This window comes from Protopterus annectens, chromosome 3.part0 (genome assembly GCF_019279795.1).
Source record: "Protopterus annectens isolate FY-2018-M chromosome 3.part0, PAN1.0, whole genome shotgun sequence".
NCBI classification, from domain to species: Eukaryota; Metazoa; Chordata; order Ceratodontiformes; family Protopteridae; genus Protopterus; species Protopterus annectens.
The window spans coordinates 122,442,786-122,467,672 of NC_056731.1; the positions used below are offsets into that span (position 1 = coordinate 122,442,786).

The 24,887-nt window shown below is 37.2% G+C and overlaps 1 protein-coding gene across 1 annotated transcript in view; it reads right to left on the minus strand.

Annotated features, from left to right (window-relative positions):
* LOC122796779 (macrophage mannose receptor 1-like) overlaps positions 1-24,887 on the minus strand; it is a 154,020-nt gene that overhangs the window by 92,289 nt on the left and 36,844 nt on the right. Inside the window, exon 3 of the mRNA XM_044065507.1 lies at positions 1,872-2,039. Coding sequence (XP_043921442.1) covers positions 1,872-2,039 — 168 coding nt within the window. The remainder of the gene's footprint in view (positions 1-1,871; positions 2,040-24,887) is intronic.

Consider the following 24,887-nt stretch of genomic DNA (forward strand, 5'->3'; position numbering starts at 1 on the left):
CTGTAGTTGCATTCAGTATGACAAACTCAGTGTCGATAAGAAGGTTAATGGTGGTATTCATAGTCATTGCGTGAACTCAGCAGGGTTATTTGTGATGTTTGCGAGTGAATACAAATAGGGAGTGATTTGTACAGTAATGCACAATGGCTGCAATTGAGTCTAAGCAAATTAAGTTCAATGTCATATAAATAAGAAATTGTGTAAAGCAGAGTATGTTAATGAAGTGTTCTTGTGATTCAAAGTCCAATAGGTGCATGGTACACATATCAATTCATAAAAGCATTGCTGTATGTTTTGTATCTACTTTGCAAACCATGAACCATGCATGCATAAGCACTTACATAATCCAAAGTGAATTATTACCTCAGCAATCTCTTGAGTAGTTTGCCCAAGTATGCACAAGCACCAACATGAAACATTCACCAGTGATCCCTTCAGTAGTTTGTCCACATATGCAGAAGAACTTCTCTGGCACCAAAACAAATTATTTCCCTCAGTGATCCCTTTAGAAGTTTGTCCACATATGCACAAGTATTAAATGACATTAATGTAAAATTATTTCCTCAATGAACCCTTCAGTAGTTTGTCTGCTGACACCAAAATGAATCACTTCCGCCATGACACCTTTAGTAGTTAGACCATGTATGCGCAAGCACTTCACTGACACCAAAATTAATTTCTCCCCCGTGATACCTTCTATAGTTCATCCCCATATGCAAAAGCATTAAATGACATTAATAAAAAATAATTTCCCGCAATGATCTCTTCAGTAGTTTGTTCATGTATGAACAAGAACTTTACTGACACCAAAATTAATTATTACCCCCTGTGATCCCTTTAGTAGTTTGTCCATGTATGCACAAGCATTAAATGGCATCAATATAAAATTATATTCCCAATGACACTTTCAGTAGTTTGATTATGTACGCACAACCACTTTGCTAACATGTCAGTGACATCAAAATGAATCATTGCTACCAGCAACCCTTCAGTAATTTGTTTGTGTATGTAGAAGCACTTCGCTGACACCAAAAATGAGTTCCTCCAATAATCACTTCAGTAGTTTGTCCTTGTATGCACATGCACTTAAATGACACCAAAGTGAATAATTTCCTGCAGCAACACCTTGTTCATGTATGCACAAGCACTAAAAAGCAAAACAATCAAACATTTCTTGAAGTTAAATCAATAATCGTACCTATTTTTAAAAAAATATGGCAGGAAATATAAATATTTTTCCCTTCCAGTCTCTGAATTAATTTACCACCTAACTTTTACATTTCCGTATAGATTGATGCTTACTAACTTAAGTTCAGGTTCCATTTATGCATTTTATATGCAAATAAGGCCATTTTATGTTTACCTCTATGAATCACAGTAATACACAAACTTGTAATAGCTCTCACCCTAATGCTTATGTCTTAAGCATGTTACACCATTGCCCTACTTTGGTGTGTTTACCAAAATGTCACTGTATTTCCTTACCACGAATGATCAACATTGACCATATTAATATAATGATGTAGCACATCTATTCATGGATTGCTAATATACACCATTGAGGGCAGGACTATAAATACTGTCCTAAATATTATAATTTTATGCTGAAACTACAGTGTGTGATGCAAACTCCATGTTATATTTAAGGAAGGTGATATAATTAAGCATTGGATTCATTACTGTACTGGCCTCTCTATGTTTCTCTATCAGTACACATTTGTTGAGAATATAAGCTATGAAAAATCTATTCTTGTTAACAAAAACAAATAACTCAGAAAAAGGATGATTACTTGTAAAAGCTCAGAAACTATAAGCAGGATTTTCAGAAAGTCCTCATTTTAATTTAGCTGTACAGGAAGTGTGTTACTTACTTTTGTTCATCTTGCAGATAAAGCCATTGTACTTTTTACATTGTGTGTTTCTCCATGTCCCATATATTGCACTCATTTCAACACATTTGAAGTATTCATCTTGAGAAGGGCTTTTTTCATCCCAATTTACAATGGCCACAGTGGTTTTGTCCAGCCATATCCAATCACCTGTACATAATTTGTTAGACAAAAATAAATAAATAAAAATAAAAAGCACATTGTTTCTTTCGTCACAGCTAGACTTACCTTAAAAAAAGAGGTCAGTGAAACATGATTTAAATAAATATTCCAAGCATAAAATATTCACTTTTTAACATATCCTTCTATATTTATTTTTTATTTATATTTATTTGTTGCCTGGGTATGCCAACTAACTACAAGAGATTTAAAGAACCAATGTTAAGAACGTTTGTCTAATTAAGTTAGTTAAATAAGTTAGTTAGTGTACTCGACTTACAGTGCCAACAGGGTACAAAGTTCAGCAGAACTACATATAAAACTTGTTGTGAACACCATTGGCATTTAACTAAATTTGTCCAATGGGGAAGACGCAATACATTACAAATAATTTATATCACCACAAACTCCATGTTAAGAGGTGGTACTAACTATTACTACTTCATGTGTAGATTATTTTCCCAAAAGGAGGCAGTGAACAACATTAACCATCACTAATGTATCATAAATAACCCCCACAATAGAGTTATAAACCATTCTGAAAGATCTACTGTGTTAGCAGTGTTACACCTTCCATGCTATACTTTTAAATTATGACTCTTAAAGGTATATGCTAATCCTCCAAAAATACTGAAATGTACTGTGCAGTTGAAGATATGTCCAGAAACCATGTGCATGGCAATATATAGCTTAAAACAGCATTATTGTACACATTTGCTATAAACCAGACAAATGCCCTGGTTTACTCCAAGATCACTTCAATCTTTTGAATAGAACCAGTTACTTCTATTTAAATCAAATAGTTATTATGGTGATGTACTATATTCTACTACTGCAACTAAACTGTGAACTTCTATTCCAAAAGAAATAGAGAGCAATATACGAAAAAACTTCCAAACAAAAGTAAAAAAAAAAAAAAAAAAAAATTCACCTCATAACAAAATGGAATTTTTCTTGCACAAGTACAACATGAAAACAGCACACTGACACATTTTACAATGTATATGCAGCCATCAAGGCTACACCCCAAACACTATACATTACATATCACTTTCTCTGGTCTATAGTCTCCTTATATTTCCTAATCCCACTGACAGGAATCTTGCTCTTCTACCTTACATTTTGTTAATAGGATCACCTCTCTTTTCTCTCAGTTCCATGTCTACACCTATACTCTCCTTATTTCTCTGGACCCTACTGTCAAGAACCTTACTTGTATATCCTGTGTAATTTTTCACTATTGGGATTCTCTCTCTCTCTACTCTACAGTGCACATCTAAAACATCACAGTACAAAGCATTAATGTATATTATTTTTATATTCTTCTTTTCTCTTAAAATTACCATGTACCTAGATATGTTCGGTCTTTCTACTGTCATCCCCCTTTTACCGTAATACTTGTTATAATATCCACCCTTTTCTAGTCACATGCTTACCTTTTTTAAGCTATCCTCTTCATCTACTTTAATGTGTTTCAATAGCAGAGCACATGGCTACACTTTATTATTTACTTCAGCTTATATTGCTCTATCAGTTCATGTGTTAAGAAATTATATAGTAGGTGACTCCAGATGTGTATTTAATGAATACTGTCTACTATACTGCATATGCAAACAAGTCTGTTTAATATTTCTTGTTACTATCCTTCAGTGTGTATGTAACACATGTATCATGGTGTTGTACAAGCTCTGTAGTGACAAGCACTCAGACTGCTGTCTTGAAGCCATGGACTTGAATGTTTTACAGCCTGCCACTTGTCACGTACTCAGAATCGAATACCAGATCAGGCAGGCAGCTGCTGCAGCTTACTTGGAAATGAATTAAGTACAGCAGTTGTGCTGAGGGAGTGGGAAGGGGTGGGAGTGCAGATTAGGGTAAAGGTCAAAAAGGCTTTTTTTTTAGGGAGTGGGTGGGGTCATTTTTTGGTTTATATGGTGGGTTGGGGGGTTTTAGGTTTAGGGAGTGGGAAGCGAGTTTTAATGTTAGAGAGCAAGAATGTGGTTTTAGGCTTAAGGAATATGAAGGTAGCCTTAGGGTTAAGAAGTAGAAGGGGGGTTTAAGTTTAAGGAGATGGAAAGAAGATTCAAAGTTAGTGATTGAGAAGAATATGTTAGGGTTAGAGTTAGGCTCTGGTAAGGCTCTACTGTTTTGTAGGATAGTGTGTTGAGAGGGCTAAGTAGTTACGGAAGATTGAGTTAGTAGGACTTAGAGCACTTGCCTTTTCGAGCAAGAGGTAGCAAGCGAGCGAGTGTGTTGTGAGATAACAGCATGCAAGTACTTGTAGTAGGCATTAAATACTGAAGTATTAATCTCAGCTTAACAATAACTGTATCTTATATGTGGAACTTTTCTGCATTAGCTTCTTCTGAAAAAGGGCAACTAGCTCAGTAAAGCTGTCATAGTTAACAAATGGAAAACAAATACATAAAAACAAATACAATTGCAGAAGGTCTATACCTCCAGGCTTGGCTCTCACCTTTGAATCAAAAATGTCTACCCACAATCACTGCTCCTAGATTAGACCATAGGAATCACGCACTTACTGGCCTTACTCACAGAATCATTTTACAGAAACACACCCAACATTCTCCATCACTGCATAATAGTGGCAGATGTCTTTAAAGGCACTTCTTGGTTTTGCAGCATATTGTAACCCCAATAGTCAGGTTTCCTAAGGAATTCTGCCTGTACTCTGTCTGCACCAATTCGGATTTGGCTGCTGCTGCCTAGAAAACCTCATACTCTGGAACACTATAACCCTATGATGATTACCCTGCAATACACTTTTATTTATTTATTTTTTACTTAACATTAGTATCACCCTTGGCATCTTTGACTTCTGTGTAGACTTCATTACTAAATGCTCATGGAGGTATATCTACCTTTTGATGTCTGCTAGCCTTACTGATTTTTTTAATCTAGCTGACAGACTATGAGCTTGCTTAGAAAGAGGGCAGGAATTCAGTCTGCATTTTTCTGTCATCTTCTGGGAAACAGGAAAAATCAAACAGAGCAGCAAGCTTTTTATGGAAGCATCTGCCATAGACGAGCAAGAAGCAATGTTTACTGGGTGCTGGAGTACTGGAAGTTTCTTAGCTGACACACAGACAATCTCAAAAGTTCTTTAAGTTTCCCAAACCTCTTCAGTATGGGAGGGATTGATCCTCTGTAACTAAAACAATGTTAGAACACAGTCATATGTATATATTATTGTTTTTGGCAAGTTGCATTTCTAAACTCCATCTGTGGTTTTGATTGCATGAATCAACTCACTGGTTCTGTGGTAAAAAGAAACAACAACAGGAGGAGTGGACATACTTTTTGGCAACCTTGAGAACAGCAAAGTAGCTAGATAGCTTTCTGTCCAAGGTGGAATGGCTGTCTGACTAATCCAATGCAATATATTTTACTCCAGGCCAACGTTGCTTAATACCATCAATAAAAATGACCACTGGATAGTATTGGATGCCCTCATTAAGTTACTAGGCAAAAAAATATCCTTCTTTAAGTTTGAATCTATCTTTAGATGTAGCAATAAGAATCAGTTTAACAATGGTATATGTCATCCTTCCTTTAGTGTTAGTGTAAGAAACATGATTTGCCATTAAAACTGTTTGCAGTAGAATATAAACTACTTACAGCATTTGAGTGAAGGGCTACTCAAGTGGAGAAAGGAGGAAGAAGCTCTGATGGACTTCAGATAGGAGTGTGTTTCCTGTATATACCAAATACTGGCAACTTTTCATGTTGTAAGCATCTATATATAAATAGTCACCAAATGAGTAGTTCACATGTACATAATAGTAAAAGAACAGAAAAAAAATAGTCTGTTAATATAAATAAACCATTTAAATCTAGGAGAAACAAGAAAAGACTACGATCTCTAAATAAAAACTGTTTATGTTCTAGCTCACATGAAAGAAGCATTGTTCTCCAAGTGTAGCGCTAACAAATTGTGACTTGAAAACTTTAAAAAGGCTTAGACAATCCTGCTTTATTAATATCTCCCAGAGAAGCAAATGCTGAAGCCCCTGTAAGATGCTGAATGCAGAGCACATTTCATTATTAGAATGTGCAGCAGATGAAATATCTGACGTTTGCATGGAACAGCAAAGGTATTTATCGCAGACACCTCACCTTTTTTATCCCAGCTATATCAGGGAAAATATAATTCTCAAGACATTTGCAGCTGAAAATAACAGAAATGGAATATTAACATGCTTAAAGGGAAATAGATTCACTCAGCACAAAACACAGAATGCACAAGACTGAAAGGACACCGCAGTCCAAGGTGAGTTCAGCAATCCTATTATTTTGACAGCAACTTAACCCAGGCAGTGAATGATACGCTAAAGAAACTAAACTGCAGTAAATAATGAGCAAGTAATTCCTTCTAGAGTTTTATTAACTATCTAAGTACATAAATTCTATATAAAGTTGTGCAGCTCACATTGTTGGGATGTATTTTTTGTTTGTTTCTTCCCTAGAATAACACAATCTCAGGAAATACAAAGCAAATGAGTCTTGTGATCATTTATACCTTGTGAGTACCCACCCCTAGACTGTACCTCTTTTTTGAAAGAAGCCTAGGCCAGGCAGTCCAGGGGTGATTCTGTGGATACCCATCAGTTATTCAGTTCCTATATGAAGGAAAACAATGTGTCACATTGCTTAATTTGCAGTGGGAGTCTATTCCTCTAGTGGGGAGGTTCTGTATAATGAACTATCTCACAACCATGTTTTCTTTATTTGCTAATGAAGATTTAGATCTTTAATTCTATTTTTTGAGGGAGTACTTGGATTATGGAGATACAACAGAACCATGACCATCGGGCCCCTAAACAAACAGAAGGCAAGGCAGTAGTCTATAATGCACTGAATAAATGAACAGTGTTTCCAGTACTTTCTGGTAACTTACATTTTTTAAGCCAGTGATTTTTCTTAGTAAGGAACATTTGGAATCTTTTTAGTTGTTTGATATATCTAATGAGGTAGATCCTAAAGGGGGCATTGCATTTAATAATTGGTCTAATCAATGCTGAATATAAGGGGATGATATGTTGATGGTAATTAGCTGATCTGGTTAAAATGAATCTCTGACTACTGTCATTGCATTCTAATCAAAAGAGAAGGAACCAAATTCCAAAGTCTTTAAAAACATTCTCATTTCAGAGTCAGTTATTGTGTATGTTGTATGCTGGATGGAGGATTGTCTACCAAATGTGACAGAACTGCACTTTTTAGCATTTACTCTGAACCCATTTTAGTACATCAGGTATTTACAATTTCTTGGTGAGGGGTATGGGCATCAGAGAGTGATCTGACAATGAGTACTAGTTTACAGTCATTTTCAGACTTTGTTAACCAGAGCTCTTGGTTCATTGGTTAGAAAGCATAAAAGTAAATGCTGACCAAACACAGTCCTTGCACTGACCCTGATGAATAACACTGGTCATCTTCATACCCTCTGTTGAGGACCTTGCTACTCACACCATGTAGTTTCTATCTTTTAGCCAGTTTGCTATCCATCTGACCACACACAAAATTATTTGTAATGAATCATGCTTTTTAACTATACTAGCATTAAAAGATGTTGACAAATAATATGGCCAGATTAAGGTAAACCATGTGGACAGCATGACCACTGGCAACAGCATGGGTTACCCTTTCAAAAAAGTTAACCAGATTTATTGTACAGGATCTACTCTTGACAAAGCCAAACACTTGGAGGGCTAGTCTGATGAGCTTTTTAATTTCATAGTTTATCATTAAGGTGGAGATGGGATTACATCAAGGATCAGCTCTGAGCCCTTTCTTATTTGCAATGGTGATGGGCAGGCTGACAGACGAGATCAGACAGGAGTCTCTGTGGACTATGATGTTTGTAGATAACATTTTGATCTGTTGTGAGAGTAGGGAACAGGTGGAGGAGACCGTGGAGAGGTGGAGATATGCTGTAGAGAGAAGACGAATGAAGGTCAGCAGGACTAAGACAGAATATATGTGTGTGAATGAGAGGGAGGATAGAAGAATGGTGAAGATGCAGGCAGTAGAGCTGGTGAAGGTGGATGAGTTTAAATACTTGGGATCAACAGTTCAGAGTAATGGTGAGTCTGGAAGAGAGGTGAAGAAGAGAGTACAGGCAGGATGGAGTGGGTGGAGAAGAGTGTCAGGAGTGATTTGTGACAGATGAGTACCAGTAAGAGTGAAAGGGAAGGTCTACAAGAGGGTAGTGAGACCAGCTATGTTATATGGGTTGGAGACAGTGGCAATGACAAAAGGCAGGAGTCAGAGCTTGACGTGGCAGAGATGAAGATGTTAAGATTTGCACTGGGTGTGACGAGGATGGACAGGATTAGGAATAAGTATATTAGAGGGTCAGCCCAGGTTGGAAGGTTTGGAGACAAAGCCAGAGAGGCAAGATTACATTGGTTTGGACATGTGCTGAGGAGGGATGCAGAGTATATTGGGAAAAAGATGCTAAGGATGAAGCTGCCAGGTAACAGGAAAAGAGGAAGGCCTAAGATAAGGTTTATGGATGTGGTGAGAGAGGACATGCAGGTGCTTGGTGTGACAGAGCAAGATGCAGAGGACAGGAAGAAATGGAAACAGCTGATCCGCTGTGGCGACCCCTAACGGGAGCAGCCAAAAGAAGAAGAAGTTTATTATTTTAGTTATACTGTGTCCCTGTCTTTGTAAATAAGATGCATGAGGCTGAAGGGCCTATTATTCCTCAGTGATGGTGTCACCCTGGTGGATTGGCATCCTTACTGCAGTGATCAAATCTCAGGGACAAAGTCAGTGGCTATATTCTGAATAAGCAGTTTAAGGACTGTCTCTGCCAGGGCTTGTTTCTTACTGCTTATGGAACAGCCAAGTATATTATCAGGCTCCATGCAGGACATAGTTTTAGTGTGGGAGAACACATTCAGTACAACTTCTTTAGTGATAAAGGGCAATCAGAGATTGACGGATATAAGGGTTTTGGCTAATCACCTCTGGGGCACAATTCACACTGAATTTGCTTGCTAGTATTTTTACAATGTTCACTGGATCAGAAGAACTATGAACTATGAATAAGCTCAGGACTATGCTGGGTGTTATCGTTTAGTTTCCTAATGTAGCTTAAGAAGGATTTGTAATTCCCCTTACCTTGAGATGCTAGTCTATGTTCATGGACTGTTTTAGTAGATATAATGGCATTTTTAAGTTTTTAGTAATTTTCTGATAATATTGTTGATAATGTGGGTCTTTTGATCTGCTTTATACTTTAGTTTTTTACTGTTATTGTAAAGCTTATTTTGGTGGACCACTAGGTGATTTGTTTTTAATTTTCTTGGAATATTTAAACCTGTGAGAGACTATGAGTTCTATACCTTTATCTAAACAGGCACAGAACTCCCCTGCAAAGCTGCCTTCTGTGGCAACATCTGGGATGTTACTGCTTTAAGTGAAATTTGAAACTTTGTCACAGACTTTGAAGAGACTAGTACATTTGAATGCTTTGAAATATGAGATGTTGGTTGCAGTGGGTTTAGCGATTTGGAAGGTGAAGGCCACTAATTTACGACACAAATTAACTGGGGAAGGAGATTCCAATGGAAGACTAAATGAAGAAGTTATACTCAGAAGGAACAGGTCAAGAAAATTATGTCCTCTAGTTGGTTTGTTAACAATCTGGTCCAGGGAGTTTTTGTGTATTAAAGCTAGGAATTTTTTGATATGTCCTACATTGGAGATATACACATTCCAGTTTACTGAGGGGTAGTTAGAATATTTCAAAATAATGGAGTTCTTGTTTATATGGAGTTCAAGTACATATAGGAACCTTACATGAATTTCAGTGGACATATAGGGTATCCTATACAGACTATAAAATGTCAGTTGTCCCCTTTAGTGCAATTTCATGCTCAATAACTTCCATTTGTAGGTCTCTGGGAGTCTGTTTAGAGATTATGCGGTCCCTAACAAACATGAAGACATCACCACAACTGCCATTGTGCCTAAGAGAATGGCAGGTGGAAATCCCTGGAATGAAGGAAGTGCTTTCTGAACATTTAATCCAAGTTTCAGTAATTATACAGATATGGATATGGTTTATATGCAGGAGAGCCTCAACATCAGGTAGTTTGTTGTTGAGACTTCTGGCACTGAGCAGAGCCACCTTAATGTGATTTTGTTTTGGATTTAACATGTTAGCTACCTTGGGAGGTCCATTAGCTGTAGTCTGCAAAAAAAGGCACTATGATGGCAATAAATATTTTAACCAGTATTAAGAAGCCTTGGAATGATAGGTACAGGCCATTGTTTGCAGAGCAAGTAGGACTGTCAAGCATTTCATCCAGTTATGACTCACTCTGGATCCCCAAGGAAAGGCACAAACTATTTAGCCAGTTTTTGATGCCAACTGTTTATCTTTCAACCACCTATTTATCTAGTTAGTGAAACTAACTGTCTTATCTTTGTAGCTAGGCAGCATTCTTGAAGAAAGAAAGCATACCACTCAAGACTAGATGCTTGCATGCATTTGGAATCTATATTATCTAATCAAAGAGGAACTACAGCGAATGTCTCTTCATCGATCCCTAAAGAGCGAACCACCAGTTACGTGAATAGCCAAATCAGCAATTTTTTTCCAAGGAAAAAAAAAATCACTGATCCAGCCAGAAACAAAACATCACTAACAACACCTCAAAGTGGGGGGCTTAGCTCCTCACACCCCCTAACTAAATATACCAACTCCGAGATCGCACTACAGTGGGGAATGGTGCAAATTCATGCTAATGGCCAAGCATTTTTTTCCCTAGGAAAAAATCACTGCTTTGGCCATTCGCATAACTGGTGGTTCATTCTTTAAGGGTCGATGAAGAGGCATTCGCTGTAATGCCTCTTCGATTAGATAATATAGACCCTGTATTTGTACATGCATGAAGAGTTCTGACATTTCTCTGTGTACATCCCGCAGAGTTCTGCATTCTAAGCCGCCCCCCCCCCCTATGAACCAACACCATATCATATTCAGATTTGTTCGGTGAAAGGATTTAAAGTGCCCTTGAGATATCAGTGATCCTGGCACCAGCCAATGAAACATTTTATATGTAGAGTGATCTGGTATACTGAATTTGAAATAATTTAACACTTGATGCCTCTGTTGAAACAGTGTCTGAGGGTGATGTGATGGCCAATTCTTGCTGTGACCTAGTCTTCATAGGTCTAGGATGCTTTGGCAATGATTTTTTCAGCACCAGCATAAGACATTTTAATGTGGTTTAGTTTAGAGTGTGGTAGTTGTGTGTATGCTGCCCGCAGTCAGTGTTTTTTTTTTTTTTTTGGGAGAGTGAAGCCTCCATATTTGTGGAATACTTGCATCTCTCACAAATAGAATTTCTCGGGCTGAGATAGAGTTTATTATTTATGATAATAAGGCAGTTACCGCACTATCTAAGGAGACCATGTGCTATTAGGCTGCCAATGGAAGGGACGTCAGCAGGCTGACCTTCTATCTTGGTCCGGAGAGTATCTTGGAATCAATTACTATTTCACTGAGGGCTATATATAGTTAATGAGACAGTTAATTAGCTATACTATGGAAGAATGTAGCTAGGCAGATATTCTTATGGATGGTTTGCAGTGAGTTATTATATGAATTAAATGAGATACATTAGGTTTAGTTGCTAGGGGCACACTGCTTGTTACTATATAATTGATTGAGGTAAATTAAGTTTAGTTAGTAAGGGTAGACTGCCTTTTATTATACAGTTGTACAACTACACTGTCTGACAAAATAAATTAAGTAATATGGGTCACACTGCAACTGTGAGAATGGGCAATGCACAAGCTACTGTAGCATATGAGATATGTGGAGCAATTGCCAGATACTTTGGGTAGTGTAGAGAGGGTCTATATCAGCATATCGAAAATTTAATAGTTTGAATCACAAAATATCGAACTGAAATGATTGAACTATTAAATTTTCGAATGCCGATATAAAAAAGCAAAAAAAAAAAAAAAAAAAACAAAAAAAAGAACTGAAGGGTGTAGGCAGGGGGGCAAGCCTCCCTGCACCCCCCACCTCCTGCTACTTAAATATACCAACTCTGAGACCGCACTACATTATAGTAAATGGAAATCTCCCCTTACAGAGATTTCCATTTACCTGTTCGATGTTCTGCACTTTCTGCATTCTCGCGTCAACAATATCGCATTTGATATTGTCAAAGTTCGAGATGCTGATAGGAACCCGTGTAGAGAAGCTATGGGCTACTTAGGGCAATGGTGAACAGCTTTGGTCTTTATATGCTGCTTGGAGGACAGATGGTATAGAGTGTGGTAGCTTGTGCAATTGCGATTAGCTGTTTACACTTTTAACTATGATTTCTCGTTCTAACTAACAGCATTAGGGAGAGGGAGGGATTGAGATACATGCCTCTGAACAGTGAGCATTGTGACATTGCTGCATTTAAGCAAAGTACACATGGGGGCAATTTAGAGCAACACCAGCAAAAACTGAAAAATTCACACAAGTACACTGGATAACAGAAAACGATACTGTTCAGGTTCTTTACAGCAACATGATGCACAGAAAAGACTTGAGTCCCGCTCTGCTTTCATTAAAGCCTACTAGAAGCAATTCATAGCTAGATTACTAAAAGCACAGAAAGTATATAGTTATCACAGTAATAGTAGAAAAAACTGAAAAAAATACATGACAGATTTTGGCATTTTAGTCAAGCTGGTAGGATTAGGTCAAATCTGGTAGAATATGTGACAAACAAGAGCATACCACTCAATTTGCAGACATTGAAGATAGGAACAAAGGCCCTTGAAAAGTAAAAACATCCAGCTATAAGTCTATATATCTGCTTAGCATAATATCTGAATACCAAATAGCACGAGTCTTCCTACTTCAAGTAGGGATGGGGGATACTACTCAGAAACACGTCTGAAAAACAGAGTTTCAAAAGTGATGGGAAAATATAAGCACATTATCAAAGAGGCAGTGTAAAATTTGTATTTGTAAACTTTATTTTAATGTATTGCAAAATTCTACTACACAAGGTCATTTTATTTTTGTTTCACAAAAAGTGAGATAGATACGTGTCCTCTTTCTTTAAATTATTGTTGCCACTAGCATGTTGGTCATGTATTGTGGTTTTCTGTGTACTATACAATTTCAAAAATCCCATGTGATGAGGTGGTTTCAGAAAACGGTATGAAGGGGGTAAATCAAGCCTGAAAACAGGGCATACCTCAAAATATAGGGGCATCCTGTGCAGGGGTAAATCAAGCCTGTAAATAGGAAAGTTCCTTAAAAATAGGGACAGTTGAGAGATCTGATCCCAAGCTTAACAGCTCAGCATGTAGCAGCTGTTAACAAATAGACACTAAGCTATTTATAACAATACTAACAAACACCTAGAAAAATATCAAACAAGCATAATGGCTAATAGATATACTCTTCAAGGTTAACTGCAATCTGAAACAAAGAAGTGTCTTGGGTTCTTTTCCGCTCCCACTGAAGCAAATCAGAAGTCATTATTAGCTCGGTTACTAAAGATACCCAAACTGTAAAGCTATCACAGTAAATTTAGAAGACAAAAAAAAAAACCATTAGAATACTTATCCCAGATCTTGTAGGCCTGGTATTTTAGTCAATCCAGCAGAATAAGGTCAAGTCCAGTAGAATAAGTCGGAATCCAGAGCTTAACAGGTCAGCATGTATCTACTGATATGCTCAAATGCTCATATGACCCATATTTATTTTTATTATTGTCATTATTATAAACAGGCTTATTTCAATAGTTAAATCATACAAAAAATAATCGTTCTCTGGCCACTAAAGTTGACAAATTTAAATTACAGTACACAGAGCAGTTTAAACAGTTTACTTTAGTAGTGCTACAAAACAACTTTATGATGTAAATCTAAAAACAACTGCAAAATGAATAAATATTGTTCTAGAAATATGTGAGCTTTCTTCCATATAAGGTATTTGATCATGAAATATCAGGTCAATGTACTCTAAAGATGTTAGGGGTTACAGAGTGCTTGAATGCAATATGATGCCCTAGACAGTCTGTATCTCTCACATTACTGGATTGACTAATTTCTGACACAGGCACTGAATCTAGCAACATACAACTCACATTAAACATTGTTCATTATACAATGACCCCCCATTAATATTAAAAAATGTGCACACTGATTGGTCAGCATGCACATTGTAAATCAGAGTTATAGTAATGGAAAAAGGTCCGGTCGCCTGGAGTTTTTCCATTACTATAACTCTTTTTTTACAGCAATGGAGAATGCAAGATCTCCATTGCTTCACACTGTCTCGCTATGTTAAATGAGTTTAACATAGCGAGACAGTTTGTAAAAAGCAACGGAGATCTTGCTTTCTCTGTTGCTTTTTTCAAAGCTGTCTCGCTATATTAAACCCATTTAACATAGCAAAACAGTTTGTAAAAAGCAACGGAGATCTTGCTTCCTCCGTTACTTTTGCCCACAGCTCTGATGTACTGTGTAGGCATACACATGCGCAGTACATCAGAACTGCCACAGAATACCAGACAGCTGCAGAAGGGCAGCAAGGAGGCATTACACAATGCCATTATTTAAGAAAAGTAATTCTTTTTTTTCTTATATAATGTCATTGTATAATAGCAATAACCCACTTCTGGGTGTGGGTAATGCTGGATTTACCCATGGTTGGCTTTGTTTGGCCACTCAGGCTTCTCCCTCATGACCAAACCACACCAACCATGGGTAAATTCAGCATCACCCGCACCCAGGCGTGGGTTATTGCTATATTATATGAGTTTGCACATACCTGGAATTAACTAGATTCTTATAGTCAATGTTCAAAAAAGTGGGGACAGAAACATATTATAACTGAAAGACTTAAAATAAAACAGTTGGTAAATCAATGTATAATATCAGTTTATCAATATTTACTTCTTGATGTTGTTAAAATGTCTTTTCTGGTATCTGTAGAACTCTTTGGTAGAAAAATGTACAGCCTGGTTTATTTTTGTACCCACTCAATAAATCTACAAATGAGATTAAAAGCAAACATGCATTTTGATGAAGCTGAAAAAATATATTTTGTGTATTACTAACTATTCAATCCCTGAATCCCAGGCTGAAGTTGGGATGCCAGGAGGAATGAGGTGGAGGCAGTTCCCCAACACCACTTTTTTACCTTTTTTCTTTCTTTTTTTAATGTTTTTACATACCCTAGAATGTTTATAAACTAGCTAGTCATGCACTGTGTTACAGTATTTTGCTTAAGCTTTGACGAAGTTCTTGGTGCTTTACAAGGACTGTTGAAATTATGTTTGGTTCTGCATTAATAATTATGTAAATATATCTGGAAGTTTGAGGGGCTCTCCATATTGCAAAAATCTAGACTTAAAGAAACATTTGACAATTATAAACATCATTGATAACTCAAACTCAGGAACCTGCAAAGATGTATAGTATACTGTAACTCTAATTGACCAAATACAGGTATTTTCTTACCACTAACCGTTCATTATTTGAACAAGTCTATATTAATTCATATAATAATAATGTCCTTTGCAGGTTAGCTATCATTCTAATGGCCAAGAAATTAAAATTTTACTTCATGTACAAAATGTGACTTTCTACAGATGGAAAATTATGCTTACAAAGTCAGTGTATGCTCCTTTCACTGTCTGAAATGATTTTCTGTTTAAGTTGGTATCGTCATCAGTGGTCAATATCAAACCGGTCAAGCATCAATAGTCAATTCATAACACAGTAGAAACAGACTGTCAGTTTCTGGTTTTCATAGGAAATCACTGCCGATGCAACACCTAAGTGTGTGCTAGCAGAGATTCCTTCCGTGTTTGTGCAACTGTGATGTTATTATATGAGTTTGAGACTTTAGGGCTTGACTTTACATGTAAAATGCTTGCAGTTTGTGATTTTGTACCTCAGTGTATTGTCATTTGATGTTTCATAGAGTATCTAATTAAGTTATATAATGATGTGCAAAAGCTAATGCCAGCAATATACCCACCATGTGAGATTTTAATATGGAGCTCAATAATGCACACATTCAACCTAAAAAGGTTGAGTAGCTGAGTCTTTATAGATCAGGCAAGGAAATAAAGTGGGTGTAGTACAAGTGCTTTTGTACCATTAGTTTGTGACACACTTCCCTGCCACCACTGCTCATGCTTGCAAGTACCCTAACTACCATTAACTTGATCACAGTGTAGTAAACAAAGGCTAACTATACAACCCTTGCCCTAAAAACAAAACACCCAGTTTCTAAAATTAAACTCATGACCTAAAATCCCCTTCCCCCTCTGTAACTGTAATCTCCTGATAGCTCCCAAAATCTAAACCCCTTCTATACCCTAATCTTCTGATACATCCTGATCACGTCATATATCTAAATCCTCCCTCTAATCCCCTCCCTAAGCCTAGCCTTCCACTACTTTCTGATCACTCCCTAAAATTAAAATTCTCCTTTCCTCCATAAACCCAATCCTTTGATCACCACCTAAACCTAAAATGCTCCCCAATCCTAATCTTCTGCTACTTTCTGATCAAACCCTAAGCCTAAAATCCCTGTTACCTCTCTAAGCCTAATCTCTTTATCACTTTCTAAACATAAAATGCCCTTCTCCTACCTAACCTTAGCCTTACAATACCTTCCAATCACTCCCTAATCCTAAAATCCCGTAAACCTAAATTCCCCCTTCCATAACCCTAATCTCTTGATCCCCCCAATCATTCTGTTAACCTAAAATCCCCCTTATCTCCAAATCCTAAACTCTTCTCCCATTTCCCTTCCCACTAACCTGATCTATGACAGGCACTTGTTTGCATCTGTCTGGTGCAGCAGCTGCATTGCTGAACTCATGTTCGAGCACCTGGTCAGGCAGCTGTGTGGACAGAGTATTATCTGTTCAAGTCTCCGGCTACTTAATATCCAAAGCGTCAATAACAAAATCACCCAACTCCACTCTCTTCTTGATCACCACTCCTTTGATATTCTTTGTTTAACTGAAACCTGGTTAAAACCCTTTACTAAAGACACTGAAATCATACCTCCAGGTTATAATATCTTGAGACTCGACCGCAATGGTAAAAAAGGTGGAGGAGTAGCACTACTGTTCAAAACTGAACTAAAATTAACATTAGTACCCTATGAGAACCTTGGATTTACTAAAACTGAACTTCTTATCTCAAAGCTGCAACTAAACCTCAAAAAATCTATCTATATCATCTGTATATATCTACCTCCGAGAAATAACTCTACTACCGTAGAAAATATCCTCAGTTGGGCCTCATCCACCTACCCACAAGAAACCATAATACTAGGAGACCTCAACCTAGACTGGTCCTCAATATCCACTAACAACCCAGCATCTCATATTAATCTCCATGGCTTCACTCAGACAATTAATACCACTACTAGGATTAACAAAACTAATAACAAAGAAAGTATTCTTGATTGGATTTTGGTAAACAAACCTCTGGTTAAATATCAGTCTGGAACGCTACCTGATGACATTAGTGACCACAACCTAACCTATATTATAAGACAAAAAAATGCCTCTAACTACTCTCCTTCATATAGGACCCTACGTGACCTCAAATGCTTTAATCCAATCCAATTTAAAACTGAACTAAAGGCTTGTAACTGGAACCCACTAAAAACACTTCCTCTTCAAGAAGCTGTTAATTACTTTAACACCACATTCCTAACTATTCTAGATTATCATGCACCAAAACGTTCTATTAGAATTAAAGCTAAGCCAGCCCCCTGGCTAACTAAAGAGACTAGAAAAAATTCTTTTGTATTAACTAACTATTCAATCCCATGTATCTACTGATATGCTCAAATGCTCAAATGACCCATATTTATTTTTATTATTGTCATTATTATAAACAGGCTTATTTCAATAGTTAAATCATACAAAAAATAATCATTCTCTGGTCACTAAAGTTGACAAATTTAAATTACAGTACACAGAGCAGTTTAAACAGTTTACTTTAGTAGTGTTACAAAACAGCTTTATGATGTAAATCTAAAAAAACCTGCAAAATGAATAAATATTGTTCTAGAAATATGTGAGCTTTCTTCCATATAAGGTATTTGATCATGAAATATCAGGTCAATGTACTCTAAAGATGTTAGGGGTTACAGAGTGCTTGAATGCCATATGATGCCCTAGACAGTCTGTATCTCTCACATTACTGGATTGACTAATTTTTGACACAGACACTGAATGTAGCAACATACAACTCACATTAAACATTGTCCATTATACAATGACCCCCCCCATTAATATTAAAAAACGTGCACGCTGATTGGTCAGCGTGCACATTGTAAATCAGAGGTATAGTAATGGAAAAAGGTCCGGTCGCCCGGACTTTTTCCATTACTATAACTCTTTTTTTACAGCAATGGAGAACGCAAGATCTCCATTGCTTCACACTGTCTCGCTATGTTAAATGAGTTTAACATAGCGAGACAGTTTGTAAAAAGTAACGGACATCTTGCTTTCTCCGTTGCTTTTTTCAAAGCTGTCTCGCTATGTTAAAACCATTTAACATAGCAAAACAGTTTGTAAAAAGCAACAGAGATCTTGCTTCCTCCGTTACTTTTGCCCACAGCTCTAATGTACTGCATAGGCATGCACATGCGCAGTACATCAGAACTGCCGCAGAATACCAGACAGCTGCAGAAGGGCAGCAAGGAGGCATTACACAATGCCATTATTTAAGAAAAGTAATTATTTTTTTTCTTAAATAATGTCATTGTATAATAGCAATAATCCACTTCTGGGTGTGGGTAATGCTGGATTTACCCACGGTTGGCTTTGTTTGGCCACTCGGGCTTTGCCCTCATGACCAAACCACACCAACCGTGGGTAAATTCAGCATTACCCGCACCCAGGTGTGGGTTATTGCTATATTATATGAGTTTACACATACATGGAGTTAACTAGTTTCTTATAGTCAATGTTCAAAAAAGTGGGGACAGAAACATATTATAACTGAAAGCAGTTGGTAAATCAATGTATAATATCAGTTTATCAATATTTACTTCTTGATGTTGTTAAAATGTCTTTTCTGGTATCTGTAGAACTCTTTGGTAGAAAAATGTACAGCCTGGTTTATTTTTGTACCCACTCAATAAATCTACAAATGAGATTAAAAGCAAACATGCATTTTGATGAAGCTGAAAAAATATATTTTGTGTATTACTAACTATTCAATCCCTGAATCCCAGGCTGAAGTTGGGATGCCAGGAGGAATGAGGTGGAGGCAGTTCCCCAACACCACTTTTTTACCTTTTTTCTTTCTTTTTTTAATGTTTTTACATACCCTAGAATGTTTATAAACTAGCTAGTCATGCACTGTGTTACAGTATTTTGCTTAAGCTTTGACGAAGTTCTTGGTGCTTTACAAGGACTGTTGAAATTATGTTTGGTTCTGCATTAATAATTATGTAAATATATCTGGAAGTTTGAGGGGCTCTCCATATTGCAAAAATCTAGACTTAAAGAAACATTTGACAATTATAAACATCATTGATAACTCAAACTCAGGAACCTGCAAAGATGTATAGTATACTGTAACTCTAATTGACCAAATACAGGTATTTTCTTACCACTAACCGTTCATTATTTGAACAAGTCTATATTAATTCATATAATAATAATGTCCTTTGCAGGTTAGCTATCATTCTAATGGCCAAGAAATTAAAATTTTACTTCATGTACAAAATGTGACTTTCTACAGATGGAAAATTATGCTTACAAAGTCAGTGTATGCTCCTTTCACTGTCTGAAATGATTTTCTGTTTAAGTTGGTATCGTCATCAGTGGTCAATATCAAACCGGTCAAGCATCAATAGTCCAATTCATAACACAGTAGAAACAGACTGTCAGTTTCTGGTTTTCATAGGAAATCACTGCCGATGCAACACCTAAGTGTGTGCTAGCAGAGATTCCTTCCTTTTGAGAGATTTCGCACTTTTTCGTGTTTGTGCAACTGTGATGTTATTATATGAGTTTGAGACTTTAGGGCTTGACTTTACATGTAAAAATGCTTGCAGTTTGTGATTTTTTGTACCTCAGTGTATTGTCATTTGATGTTTCATAGAGTATCTAATTAAGTTATATAATGATGTGCAAAAGCTAATGCCAGCAATATTCCCACCATGTGAGATTTTAATATGGAGCTCAGTAATGCACACATTCAACCTAAAAAGGTTGAGTAGCTGAGTCTTTATAGATCAGGCAAGGAAATAAAGTGGGTGTAGTACAAGTGCTTTTGTACCATTAGTTTGTGACACACTTCCCTGCCACCACTGCTCATGCTTGCAAGTACCCTAACTACCATTAACTCGATCACAGTGTAGTAAACAAAGGCTAACTATACAACCCTTGCCCTAAAAACAAAACACCCAGTTTCTAAAATTAAACTCATGACCTAAAATCCCCTTCCCCCTCTGTAACTGTAACTGTAATCTCCTGATAGCTCCCAAAATCTAAACCCCTTCTATACCCTAATCTTCTGATACATCCTGATCACTCCATATATCTAAATCCCCCCTCTAATCCCCTCCCTAAGCCTAGCCTTCCACTACTTTCTGATCACTCCCTAAAATTAAAATTCTCCTCTCCTCCATAAACCCAATCCTTTGATCACCACCTAAACCTAAAATGCTCCCCAATCCTAATCTTCTGCTACTTTCTGATCAAACCCTAAGCCTAAAATCCCTGTTACCTCTCTACGCCTAATTTCTTGATCACTTTCTAAACATAAAATGCCCTTCTCCTACCTAACCTTAGCCTTCCAATACCTTCCAATCACTCCCTAATCCTAAAATCCCGTAAACCTAAATTCCCCCTTCCATAACCTTAATCTCTTGATCCCCCCAATCATTCTGTTAACCTAAAATCCCCCTTATCTCCAAAAACCTAAACTCTTCTCCCATTTCCCTTCCCACTAACCTGATCTATGACAGGCACTTGTTTGCATCTGTCTGGTGCAGCAGCTGCATTGCTGAACTCATGTTCGAGCACCTGGTCAGGCAGCTGTGTGGACAGAGTATTATCTGTTCAAGTCTCCGGCTACTTAATATCCAAAGCGTCAATAACAAAATCACCCAACTCCACTCTCTTCTTGATCACCACTCCTTTGATATTCTTTGTTTAACTGAAACCTGGTTAAAACCCTTTACTAAAGACACTGAAATCATACCTCCAGGTTATAATATCTTGAGACTCGACCGCAATGGTAAAAATGGTGGAGGAGTAGCACTACTGTTCAAAACTGAACTAAAATTAACATTAGTACCCTATGAGAACCTTGGATTTACTAAAACTGAACTTCTTATCTCAAAGTTGCAACTAAACCTCAAAAATCTATCTATATCATCTGTATATATCTACCTCCGAGAAATAACTCTACTACCGTAGAAAATATCCTCAGTTGGGCCTCATCCACCTACCCACAAGAAACCATAATACTAGGAGACCTCAACCTAGACTGGTCCTCAATATCCACTAACAACCCAGCATCTCATATTAATCTCCATGGCTTCACTCAGACAATTAACACCACTACTAGGATTAACAAAACTAATAACAAAGAAAGTATTCTTGATTGGATTTTGGTAAACAAACCTCTAGTTAAATATCAGTCTGGAGCTACCTGATGACATTAGTGACCACAACCTAACCTATATTATAAGACAAAAATGCCTCTAACTACTCTCCTTTATATAGGACCCTCGTGACCTCAAATGCTTTAATCCAACCCAATTTAAGAAACTGAACTAAATGCCTGTAACTGGAACCCACTAAAAACACTTCCTCTTCAAGAAGCTGTTAATTACTTTAACACCACATTCCTAACTATTCTAGATAATCATGCACCAAAACGTTCTATTAGAATTAAAGCTAAGCCAGCCCCCTGGCTAACTAAAGAGACTAGACAAAAAATGTCACTTAGAAACAAATCTTGGTTAAAATGGCGAATTAGCAAATCTCCCATAGACCAACAGACTTTCAGGCATCTGAGAAACAGTACCAAAAAAGCTATCCTCTCTGACAAAAGGAACTATTATAGCAATCTTCAGCAAGTGAATCACAATAACCCTCAAAAATTCTGGTCAACCCTAAACAGACTTCTTCACCCTGGACAGACTACCACCCCCTCCCCTTCTGGGTCTGATAGAATTTCTCCCATTGATACTGCCAACACTTTCAACTCATTCTTCATTGATACTATTAATTCATTGGCCTCCCATCTCTCCAGTGACAATACTAGCATCCTTGACCATGCATCCTCCAAACTACCAACTTTTAGGCTACAACCCATCTCCACTACCTTTATACAGAGATGCATTCTCAAACTTAAACCATGTACCCCCTCAGCTGACCAGCTTCCTTCTGAATTCCTTCAAAAAGCAGCCTCTGAAATCACTTATCCCATATCTATTCTTATTAATAGGACCATAAATGAAGAAACCATCCCTGATATCTGGAAAATCTCTCACATCATACCATTACATAAAGGAGGAAACTCCTTTGAACATTCTAACTACAGGCCCATAGCCCTATTGTCCCCACTCACAAAAATAATGGAAAAATGTGTCCACCATCAGTTAATGAATCACCTAATACAAAATAACATTCTGACAAACTGTCAACATGGCTTCAGGCCCTATCATAGCACAACTACTGCTCTGCTCTCCTTTACAGACATTATTAACAAAAATCGCAACAATAATATCCTGTCTTCCGCTCTCTTCATTGACCTGTCCAAAGCCTTGACATGGTTAACCACTCTCTCCTATTAAAATTCTCGAATCCCTTTCCTTAGGACCTAAGGCTATCCACTGGTTCAGTTCATATCTCACTAACAGGAAACAGGCTGTCCTCTGGGATAACAAACTCTCATCTCTTCTACCAATTTCACTTGGGGTCCCCCAAGGCTCTATTCTTGGACCTCTTCTATTCTCCCTCTTTATAAATGACTTACAATTAGCCATTCCACAGGCTACTTGCATTCAATATGCTGATGACTCCACACTTATTTGCTCTGCTAGATCCATTTCCGAACTTCAAAGTAACACTCAAGCTGTATTTTCTAAAGTTGAAACTTGGTTCCTAAAACGTTGTCTACTCCTAAACGCAAAAAAGACCAAACTCCTACTCTTTAAGCCTACTACCAGATCCCCTACATTTGACTTCACTATCGTGTCGAATAATGGAACCATTATATCACCTGACTCTACTACCAAATTGCTAGGTGTCACGATTGATAACAATCTTTCCTTCGACTTTCATATCAACAATACCATTAAATCTGTAAACAGGAAACTTGGCTCTCTATATAGAATCAAAACTTTTTTAACCTTCCCAGCAAAAGTTAATCTTGCCCACTCACATCTTATTTCCACACTTCTCTATGCCTCACCTATCTGCACTAATCTCAAGAAAAACAATCTCTCTAAACTGTCTACCACTTATAATAACATAGCTAGATTTGTTACTGGGAAGCAATTTAGAACCCACCATTGTCTGAATCTGCAACAACTTAACTGGCTTGAACTGACAAACATGTTGCTTCTATCCCAACTTATGTTTGTCCAAAGAGCTTTTTACCAACCTCTTAATACACCTGTTCTTTCTAACCTCTTAAGCCCCTACTCAAACCTGAACTCACTCCGCTCTTCCAGCAAACTGCTAGTTACCTTAACCAAATCTAATAACCTTGCTGGTGATTCCCTTTTCTCAAATGCCATTGGGAAACACTGGAATAAACTTCCTCCCGAACTTACTTCAATTGCATCTACTGCTCTGTTTAAACAAAAACTCAGAGTCCACCTTAAAAACCACTGGATATGTTCCTGCTCTAAGCCTGATTAAAATTTTCTTTGTTTTTTCTCCTCCTCATGGCTATTTGTCTCTCTCTTTCTGGCAATACATATCTCTTTAAATCTGCACTTTCTTTCGATTAATGTCCTCTCTTTTCCTTGGTTTCATGCTTTCTCTAAATGGTTCCAAAGATGAAATTATGTTGAACATGTTGTTTATACCTTTATACTATGATTAATCATTCTTGTCTTGGAGTGAAAGTCCTACCACTTTTTAATCTGTTATTATGAATTTTTTGTTATGTTGTATCCGTCTTGTCTACATGTGGAGCTTTTCTCCCCGGGCCTCTGCTGAAAATGGAAATATATCCAGTTAGACTAGCCCGGTTAACAAATGTAAAATAAAAATAAATAAAAGTTAGTGGAATTTGAACAGGTGGGCTTGGACAGCTTTAGAATACATAGATAAAACTGATAAATCTTTTACAAGCTTATCATTTAGTTGATTTATTTTAAGAAATGTAAATGTGGATGCACTAATTTATTCCTCAAATATAAGAAACTGTGTAGAACTGTCAACAAATTTGTGTTACAGACTTTAGTAAACATTTTTTAGAAATGTGTCAGTTCATGCATGATAAAAAGAAGTTATATTTTTACCATAACATTCCATTTCTGCTGCCCATTTTCATTCTTCCTCAACTGTGGGTTCACATCTGATCCTTGGATCTGACTGGGCTGTTACTATAGCTTGTGGCCACCAAAAAACTCTGGATCTCCTCCCTTACCCATAATGCATCAACCCCCAACATAACTCAGATCTTGTTTGCTGGTTTACGCAAAGTAGAAAGAACTACTGTAAAAATTCTAACAGAAGTAAGCCATATCTGGGGCTCAGTATGAAGGACAGTGGTGTCCTGATAATCTCTCATTCTACCAGAATGTGAAAAAGGTTGGGG